General features: G+C 65.0%; 3 protein-coding genes across 3 annotated transcripts in view; 1 reads left to right on the top strand and 2 right to left on the bottom strand.

Moving 5' to 3' along the window:
• Positions 1-1,123, bottom strand: part of PFL1_04360 (uncharacterized protein) — a gene marked incomplete at both ends in the record, with an annotated part of 1,733 nt that extends 610 nt beyond the window's left edge. The window contains 2 exons of the mRNA XM_007881886.1: positions 43-736; positions 879-1,123. Coding sequence (XP_007880077.1) covers positions 43-736; positions 879-1,123 — 939 coding nt within the window. The remainder of the gene's footprint in view (positions 1-42; positions 737-878) is intronic.
• A 3,134-nt stretch (positions 1,124-4,257) lies between these two features.
• PFL1_04359 (uncharacterized protein) lies at positions 4,258-6,955 on the top strand (the record flags this gene model as incomplete). Its single annotated transcript, XM_007881885.1, has 3 exons — positions 4,258-5,555; positions 6,054-6,411; positions 6,515-6,955. The coding sequence occupies 3 exons, from the start codon at positions 4,258-4,260 to the stop codon at positions 6,953-6,955; spliced, it is 2,097 nt and encodes a 698-aa protein (XP_007880076.1).
• Positions 6,956-7,815: 860 nt separating this feature from the next.
• Positions 7,816-9,283, bottom strand: PFL1_04358 (uncharacterized protein; the record flags this gene model as incomplete). Its single annotated transcript, XM_007881884.1, has 3 exons — positions 7,816-8,690; positions 8,819-9,044; positions 9,254-9,283. 3 exons carry the CDS (start codon positions 9,281-9,283, stop codon positions 7,816-7,818), a joined length of 1,131 nt encoding a protein of 376 aa, XP_007880075.1.
• Positions 9,284-9,628: the final 345 nt, after the last annotated feature.

Here is a 9,628-nt window from a genome sequence, read left to right as displayed (position 1 = left end):
CTCGTCGTCGGCCGCCTTGCCGCCGCGGGTGGCCGCCGTGACCGAGACCAGCTTGCCGTCGACTACGATCGAGCCGATGTTGACCGTCATCGTCTCGCGGCCCGAGGCGGCGGGTGCGCCCGACGACGCCTGCGCGCCCTGGATCTGGCTGCCCCCCTTGGCGCTGCCGTAGTCCGAGGTGGTGGTGAACTCCATCATGATGGCCGCCACCCTGCCGAGCTTGTCGTCGTCGGCCTGGAAGTTGGCAAAGTTCCACTTGGACGCCACCAGGTTGGGCCGCATGCCCTGGATCGCGTGGACAAACATGCCCTGGCCCTTGGCGTCGATGGCCTGGCCCTTGGCGATGATGTGGCCCTGGCTCATGGCGATGGGCCAGAAGCGATGGACGACATAGCCGTCGGGGCTGCCGGCGTTTGCGCCAAAGAAGCTCATGCCGCCCTTGGGGCCCGCGCCCAGCTTCCACCCGAGCGTCTCGGAGGGGCGCGTAAAGGTGTACGACAGCTGCAGGTCGGCGTCGAGGTTGGCCGTGATGGTGTAGGCGTCGTTGCCCTTGTCATCGGTCTGGAACAGCACGGTAAACTGCTCGGCCTTGGACGAGCGCTTGTCGCCGCTCGGGCCGGCGGCATTGGCCGTGGGCGGGGCGGCAAACTTGGACGCATTGACGGACTTCCAGATCTTCACACCCGTCTTGGGGTTAAAGTACTTGAAGGTCATCTGCACCTGCGGGTACCACAGCCTGCCGCCAGGCGATGCGGACGGGGAAGGTTCGCAGAGACGGAGGGACGGAGATCGGCGTGAGAGCCAAGTGTCAGGGCCGCGGCCAGGGTGCGGGCCAGGAAGGCGACGCGGAGCCAAGGAGAGGGGGATTCGTGACTCACCCGACTGCCGAGTGGATGATCTGGCTGGTCGCAAACGCGCCATCGTCGAGGACCGTGTACCAGGTCTGGGTCTCGGTGGTGAAGCCACCGGCGCAGGTCCACTCGAGGTCAGACTTTTCCAGAGGTCCGTAGAGGGCGTCCTGCTGGAAGGCGTCGGTGACGGCCTGGAAGTTGGGCGCAGAGGCGGTGGCGTCGGCGCCCGCAGAGCCGGCCTCGCCCTTGAGCCAGGATCCCCAGCCGGACATGGCAGCCGAGCGTGCAGGGGAAGAGGGGGAGGAGGGAGAGAAAGAGAGAGGAGCGGGAAGGGGTCGGCAGAGGGCGCGAGCGAGGCTAGAAGACAGCGAGAGCGAGATGTAGCAGGCAGCGGCGGGTGCAGCGGAGGCGGCCAGCGACGTCGAGAGCGGGAGAGGGAGGTGACAGAGGTGATGGTGGAGGAGGGCGACGAGGCGGCCAACCCACGCGCGAACGAGGACCGCACAGGGGCCACCCGCCTGCGCCGCGGCAAAAGAGAGGCAGGCCAGGCCAGGCAGGCAGGGAGGCAGGCCGGCCTTGCCTGCGTACCGTTGATCGGCGCACGCACGCTCGCCCGCCCGCCCGCCCATCCAAAAAAAAGAGAGGAGAGAGAGCGCCGCCAGCCTGCGCTCGGGCCTCTCCGCCAGCCCTGCAAGCAAGCAGGTCACGCCGTCATGGGCGGTGCATCGGGGCGGGCAGCCATCGGGCAGCTTGCTGGGGCTCACCGTGCTCCTCGCTCCTGTCTGCCCCCTCCGCGCGCGCGCTCTCTCTCTCTCTCTCTCTGTGTGTGTGTGTGTCTGTGTCTCTCTTTGTCTCCCTACGAAGCCTCGCAGTCATGCTGGTTGTCCGGCGCGCAAACGACGTTCCTGGCCAAGGCTTGACCGAAAGGAGGCGCCACCGTTGTCGCACGTCGGAGCCTGCCCAAAGGCGACGATGGCGTCGTCAGCCTCTGCAACTAGGTGGCATCTGACGTTGGGGCGGCAGTCCTCGCTCGACGGCGCGCGCTCGGTCAGACCAACTCAACGGCCTGGTCAGGTCGAGAGAAAGAGTGAATGGCGGGACGAGGGCCTCTCGAGGCTTCCACCCCCTTCGTCAACGCGCCAGCTCTGTTGGCAGCGGCGGCGGCGGGAGCAAAGGACGGCAACCCATCGCCCGAAGAAAGCGTTTGCTTGAGAGGAGGCGGATTGATCGCCTGTGCAGCAATAACACGTTGGCTTCATTGCCTATTGCCTTCATTGATTGGCCTTCGGTGATTGAGCCTTGGCTAGCTTCTTGTGCTCAGACCGTAAATCGATCGACGGCGGAGGGCGATGGCCGGCTCTTCGGAGCAGCAACAGCCGTAAGTGTCACTTGGCTGCGGAAAGCTACAGAAGAGCTGCGTCGGACAGCGTGCCATCAAAGAATCAGGTAGCGTACGTACTGCGCAGTCGTAAGAGTGCACTCACGAACGGATGGACGTGGTGGCATGGCGTCGAGCATGACGGCGGCCAGGAGAGCCAGGGAGTCTCGCTGCGGATGCATCACTTGCTGACAGGCCGAGTGACGTTGGCCTGCGGTCGAGGTATGGTACGGTAGGTATGGTGAGGGTGCTGCGACGACGACGACGGCGGCGGCACGCGTCTGTCTGTGCAACGGCAGCCACCCTCGGCACTGGAGCTTAACGATCGAAGACAGGGCCGCAGGCAGGCATACCTAACTCACAGGCTAGGCTAGGCTACCCGGAGCAAAGGTACGCGATGGGCAGGTGGGCCGGCGTGCTGCTGATCTCGACGCAGAGATCTCCGGTCGGTCGAATAGCCTGAGCTTAGCTGCGAGCCTAGTCCACGGGAAGCGCTCGTTTGGGCATGGGTACAGCAGACTGACCTAGGCAGGTCGAGCTTGTCGAGGGCCGTACCTTTGTCCGACGTCGTGGAACCAGGACGATACATCGATGGGTCACCATGTATGCCGGCGCGCAGCTTTGGCGTAGCTAGGCAACGAGGGGACAGAGTGGACGTACAGCGCGCGTTCGATGGCCGCGCGCCGTGCAAAAGCGTTCGGCCGTCGTTCGGGCCGCGCAGGATTCGTGCAACGCCCCCCTGCCTGCCTGCCCGCCTGTGCCCGCCTGCCTGTTACGCCCAACAACCGTTGACAGCTGCTCGCTGCTTGCGCCCGCCGCACGGCTTGCTGCCGTGCAACCACCTTCGAGGCGCGACCAGCCTGCCTGTGCCACGCAACAAGCTGCCGTTCATCAACGGGCGAAAGGCCACCTCGCACGTACAGCCCCGGTCACCACGCTCAGACCCCTCGCACAGGCAGCCAGCCAGGCACCTCGCCTCGATCCCTCGCCGAATCGGTGGTGCCAATCAGCCTCGTTCGCTGCAGCGTCCCCCTGCAATACCGTCGGTAATCAGGTCATCGGGCGCCGCCACCACCGCCACGTTGCGTACGAGGGCACAGTCCCGCCTCCTTCGCTGCCCTCGTGTTGTCGTACACCGAAGCTCGACCTAGGCCGGCCAACAACCGGCCTGCCTGCCTTGCTTCGGTTCGCTTCGGCCCCTCTCGAAGCGACCGAGCCGTTCCTGAAGGTTGCCGGCCACCGTTCTAGCTGCTGCTGCAGGCTGGCTGCGCATCATCGAGCTAGACCAAGGATGCTTCTCCGTGGACGATGGAACTCCCTCTCGCTCGCCGCTCGCCGCTCGCCGCTCGCCGATGCTCGACGAGGCGGCGGTTGCCTGGCACGGCTGTCCGTGCCGTCACGTCCGCAATGAGGCCGTGACTACTACAGTGTATGTACAGCACCGTCGATACCTGTAACACCGTGGGCACACTCGACAACGCTGCCCACGCCCGGACGGTCGCATTGTTCTGGCTGCCTCGGGGCTGCGCTCCGTCTGCCCTTCACCGAGGATGCGGACGATCCCTCCCCGCCGTGAGCCCACAGCTGCCCCTGACCTTTGCCCACTCGCCGGTCCTGCGCTTCGTGTCAGGGCGAGGACTTCACCCCTCCGGACCGTTGCGGCCCACTTCGATGAAGCGGCGGAGATGCTGGGACGGCCCCCGGCCCTGTCGCTGGCTATAAAACGCGAGCAACCACCCTAGCCCCCAATCGTCTCGCCATCCTCATCCTCTCCCACAGCTCCATCTCCCCCTCTTTCGACTCTCAGTCTCTCGTCCTCTCCTCTCTCGTTCAGCAGCCGGCCTGCCTGCAATCGTGCTCCTCAGCCGCTTCTTCTTCTTCGACAGGAGAGAGCTTGCTGTTTCCTCCTCTTGCCCCAGAACCTCTCGCCGTCTCCGTCGCGTGTCTTTGACAGACAGGACCAGACTCACCGTCTCCTCGTCGGACCGACCACCTCGCCCGCTCTAGCCTCATCGAGCCCGTTCCAAGATGACTGTCCGCGCTTCCTTCGTCCTCCTTGCCGTGGCCCTGGCCTCGGCGGTCAACGTCGCCAACGCCTCCATGACCACCCGCTACTGGGACTGCTGCAAGCCTTCCTCGGCCTGGGGCGGCAAGGCCGATCTCGTCAGCAACCTCGACATCTGCCAGAAGGACGGAGTCACTCTGATCCCCGACTCCGCCCGCGACAGCGGCCAGTCGTCGTGCAACGGCGGTGAGCAGTACCTGTGCAACAACCTGCAGCCGTTCAGCGACTCTGAGAACCCGTCCGTGGCCTTCGCCTACGCGGCCTTCCCGTCCAACAACGAGCGCGAGACGTCTTGCTCGTGCTACGAAGTGAGCGTCACCGGCGGCAAGGTTGCCAAGAACATCATTCTCCAGGCCGTCAACATCGGTGGCGACGTCAACCAGGGCAACATCGACATCCAGATCCCCGGCGGCGGCGTCGGCGCCTTCCCCCAGGGCTGCCAGAAGCAGTGGGGCGACACGTCGGGCTGGGGACAGCAGTACGGCGGCGTCGGCGACGAGGGCTCGTGCAGCAAGCTGCCCAACCCGCTCCAGCCCGGCTGCAAGTGGCGCTTCGAGAACTGGGGTGACAACCCGATCATCAACGGTACGCCCAAGCGGGTCCGATGCCCCGCTAGCCTCATCCAGCGCTCGGGATGCCTCCGCAAGGACGAGATGAGCCAGCAGCCCAGCACCCTCAAGGTCGCCAGCGCCAACCAGGCCGTCACTGCTGGCTTCAAGCGTGGCAGCGCCGCCGCCTCGTCCAACCCCAGGAACAACGCGGCCACCGGCACGACTGCTCCCGCCACTGGCGCCGGTGCCGGTGCCGGTGCCGGTGCCGCTACCGGCTCGGGCTCGACTGGCTCGACCGGCTCGACTGGCTCCACCGGCTCGGCTGGCTCCACCGGCTCGACTGGCTCCACCGGCTCGACTGGCTCCACCGGCTCGACTGGCTCGACTGGTGGTGCTGGCCAGGCCGGTGGCGTCACTGCTCCTGGTTCGGCTAGCGGTAACGGACAGGCCGGCAGCGCGCCGGTCGTCCCTGGCTCCTCGTCCAACGGCACCGGCGCTGTCGTCCCTCCGGTCCAGGGTGGCCAGGCTCCCAGCCCCAAGCACCACGGTCACCAGGGCCACGGCGTCAAGCACCACGGACACCAGGGCACGGGCGGCCAGAGCGCCGCTCCGGGCAAGTGCGACAGCGGTGCCGTCACCCAGCCCACCAAGAACAACGCTACCCTCAAGATGGAGCGTCGTGACCGTGGCGCCTGGATGACCAACTACAAGTGAGTCGGCCGTTGGACCGATCCTCGTCCGTCTGTCCGTGCGTTCGTCCTTCGTCGTCCTCGACATCGACATCGACATCGACATCCCCATCGACATCGACGTCGACGTCGACGTCGCCGCACCTGCCCCTGGTCTGGTTTCTGGGCCGTGGCACATTGCTCCTCGCGGTGGAAAACGTTTGCGAAATGCCTGGTGCATCGAGCCTCCGTTCCTTCGTCAGCCGAGTGTAGCCAGCATCCTCGTCGCATCTCTCCCTCTGTCCTCGAATCTCTCCCTCTCTCGCATCTCTCTCTCATCACATCGTTCGTTCCTCAATCGCTCGCGCGCTCGAAGCATTCATCCCCGTCGTGTCGCGCTATAGCCGCATCATTCCATCTCAATCCAGTCTGCTTTCCTGCACGGCCACCGATGCTTATGAACTCTCTCTCCCGTCGCCATCGCTCGTGCTGACACCGTCCCATCCTCGTCCTTTCCTGCTAACCCGCTCCCCTCTGCAGCGACTGCTGCATCCAGTCCGGATCGTGGTCGGGCAAGGCAGACGTCTACAACCCGGTCAAGGTGTGCAACAAGGCCGGCCAGCAGATTCCCAACACGTGGTCGATGAAGTCGGCGTGCGGATCCGGCGCCTCTGGCGACCTCACCTACACCTGCCCCGACATGGCCCCCTTCACCGACGCCAACGGACAGACGATCCTCGGCTTCACGGCCATCAGCGGCAACCTTCACTCCGAGGCCGACACCGAGTGCGCCTGCTACGAGACCACGCTCAAGGCTAGGGGCCTCCCCGAGGACGTCCACCGCTGGACCTCGAAGAACATCATCTACCAGGTCACGTCCGTCGGCGGCCTCGACAAGGTGAGTGCGCCACGCGATGCCCTGCCGCCACCGCGTCTTTCCTTCGTAAGGCTTTGTCGCTGACTGAGCTTCGTGCCCTCCCGCTCGTCGTCGACTCTCACAGGCGGATGACATCGACCTCCTCACCCCCACCGCCGGCATGGGCGAGAACATGCTCGGCTGCCCCACCCAGTACCCGGGCGCCGCCTGGCTCGACACCAAGAACTTTGGCGGAATGAAGGCCCAGTCTCACAACCAGTGCGACTCCCTCGTCCGCAACAACGTTTGCATGAAGAAGGGCTGCTACTTTATTGCCGACCTGCCCAACAACCCCTGGATCGAGCGTAGGGCCCGACGCGTCGCATGTCCCGCGCGCCTTCTGGCAATCTCCCAATGCCAGCGCAAGGACGACTACAAGTTCCCGGCCTCGAACTTCGCATCGGAGAGCTGCAACAAGCCACCCGTTGGCTTCAACAAGGCCGGATTCAAGTTCGACTTCAAGAACAGCAAGTGCCAGGGCGCCCTCACCGCCGCTGCGCAGGCCGGACAGTGCGCCGGTATCTGATTGCGGCGCGACCGTGGTTGCTGCGCCGTCCCGAGGACCCGTCGGGACGGCCGCCCTCGTCCTTTCTTCCCTCGATCTCCGCCACCACCCACCTTCCCTTCGCCCCTCATCTATCGTGCCCTCTTTTGCTCCGCCAACCTCGATCCTCCACACTTCGCCCATCTATCGTGCATCCTCTTCCTCCTTCCCCTCGCCCTTTCGAGCTCGACGCGTCTCGATGCGCAACCGTGAATCGAAGCTGCCGCGCTCGCGAGAGTACTCCACCGCGTGACGTCTGCGAGGCTGGGAAAACGGGCCTGAGAGCCTTGTCTGACTGCTGCTGCTTGTGCCCTTCATCTGCTAGTCTTGCCCTTCAGGCATGCAATGATGCTTGGAGCAGTCAGATTGGAGTCGGATGTTGACGTTTCTAGAGTGTTTCAACAGGGTCTCAACTCTTTCCACCTGGAGCACGACACGGTGGCTCATTTGGGGGCTGGGAGGGTGTGAATATGATGCTGATGTTTGTGTTTCTCCCAGCTCACTCTCTGGAGGACAGGCATTGATGGTCAGGCAGAGGCAGAAGCCAGTCTTGAGACGTGTCCTCTGGCACTTCTCTCTCCTGTGCAACAAGATCTCACCGCAGGAGCGCCCTTTCAGTCAATAGACAGAGTTCTCGTCAAGACAGGGGGGACCCTTGAGTGCAGGTTCGGGGCGCCGTCGCGGTCAGATCAAGGCGACGAGAGGCTCTTCTCAATACAATCAAGCCCGAGGCTGCTGCGGTCAGGACCGCACAAGGCGCCGTGGGCGACATCGACGCTCGCCCGATTCTCACGCGCACGAGGGCCGGCCACGGCGCTGTCCGCCCGCATGCACGCGCTTCGCTAGAGGGTCAGGCGGGAGAGATCCATCTTGGGGCTCTTCTTGAGGATCTCGGGCGTGGCGATGGCCTCCTTGTGCTTGAGGAGCTCCTTGAACGAGTTCTTGATCGTGACGTCGCTGACGCCTGCGGCCTGGCTGATCTTCTTTGCGCCCTTGTTGATGCCCCAGAGCATCGTGGAAAAGTAGATGCACGCGGCGGCAATGGTGATCGGGCTGCGGCCGGCGAGCACGCCGAGCTCGCGCACGCGGGCCGTGATGTCCTCGGTGGAGCGGACGACGGGCATCTCGAGGCCGAGGTGGTTGCAGTACCGTCCCACCAGGTCGGCGGCGCCCGTGGGGCCGATGCCGAGCGGCGTCGAGGTGCCGGAGCCGCCGTCGCCGTTGGCGCGCGAGCCGTCGACCGAGCCGGTGCCCGTGGCGTTGAGGCCAAAGGCCTGCTGCATCTCCTTGAAACACTGACCGATGTGCTTCTTCGACACGCTGGTGAGGGAGCAGATTTCGGGGAAGGTACGCGGCACGTGGCTCATCTTGCACGCCACGTAGATGGCGGCGGCGATGATGGCGTCGGGCTTCTTGCCGCGCAGGATCTTTTCCTCCTCGACTCGGCGATAGGCCTGCTTGGCCACGTCCGAGACGCTGCGCGGGAGGTGGATCGAGTCGCACTTGCGCTGGATGTCCTCGAAGGCGTCGAGCATGTTGCGGTCCCGGCTGCCCGTCGCCCGGCCCGCCGTGCGCAGCAGGTCGCGCGAGGCGCCCGATCCGCCGTCGCGATGGCCGATGCGCGACTCGAGCTGCTCGTTGATGCCGTCGAGGAGCGGGTTGCCCGCCGAACCGACACGCGAAGGGTCGTCGCCGTCCTCGTTGGCAAAGGTTCGCCCTGCGGTGCGCCACAGGGTCGGAAGCGACAAGATGCGGGGTCATGAATGTCAGCTGCTGCCGTGCGCCGAGCTGCGCCCTTGTCCAGAGCTGGCGAGCCTCGGGATCAGCCAACCGCTGGCTACTTACATTCTGATCGGGTGTCGATGATGTTCTCGCCGACCACCAGGCCGCAGTCGGAGCAGACGAGGTCGCCGCTGTCGAACTCCTCGGTGAGGTTTGGCGGGTCGATCTTGCAGTCGCGGCAGATGAGCCGCACGTTGAGGTCCGGCACGAAGTCATCCTCGCCCTTTGGCGCAGCGCCGCGGTCGGCGGCATACCGTGCGCTCAGCGCGAACGGCTGCGCAAAGGCGTTCTGTCAGGAGGGGACCGCGCCGGGGTCGAGTTGATGGAGAAGCGAGCCGGCATGAGCCTCTGCAAGCAGCAATCAAGGCCAACTCAGACATCACAGACCGCGACCATGCCTATGCCGCCCGGCAAGCAGAGAGCCATGCCGCGTGCTCCTCCACTGGAGACGTAGCGCCGATCACACGGGACGATAGGGGACACAGCCATGCTACTAACCGGTGTGGGCTTCGCCAGGTCGGTCGTCATCGTGCCTAGGATCGAGCTTCACTCCGGTGACGCGGTCGACTTGAAGCTGTGCCGGCCTCGCTCGTCGGGACGGAGCAGGGTAGCGCAAAGAGTCGGTCGATTCGGGAGCCTCGAGTCGAGGAGCAATCCCGTGCGACGCAGAGAGAGGCCGTCGTCGAGCACAAGGCAGACGAGGGTGGGGGAGTGACCGATTGCCTTCTACCGTCGGACTCGACAGCGTCTAGGGTGCGTTTCGGTAGCGATTGAAAGCGGATCGATCTGAGCAAGCAGCAGAGGTTGCGTGCAGAGTCGTTGGCGGCCCGACAGTCAAGGCGGGTCGGCAGCAAAGACCTGGACGTGCTGGTA

This window comes from Pseudozyma flocculosa (genome assembly GCF_000417875.1).
Source record: "Pseudozyma flocculosa PF-1 unplaced genomic scaffold scaffold00014, whole genome shotgun sequence".
NCBI classification, from domain to species: Eukaryota; Fungi; Basidiomycota; class Ustilaginomycetes; order Ustilaginales; family Ustilaginaceae; genus Pseudozyma; species Pseudozyma flocculosa.
Note: the sequence above shows the minus strand (reverse complement) of the source record. Positions and strands in the feature narration are given on the sequence as shown.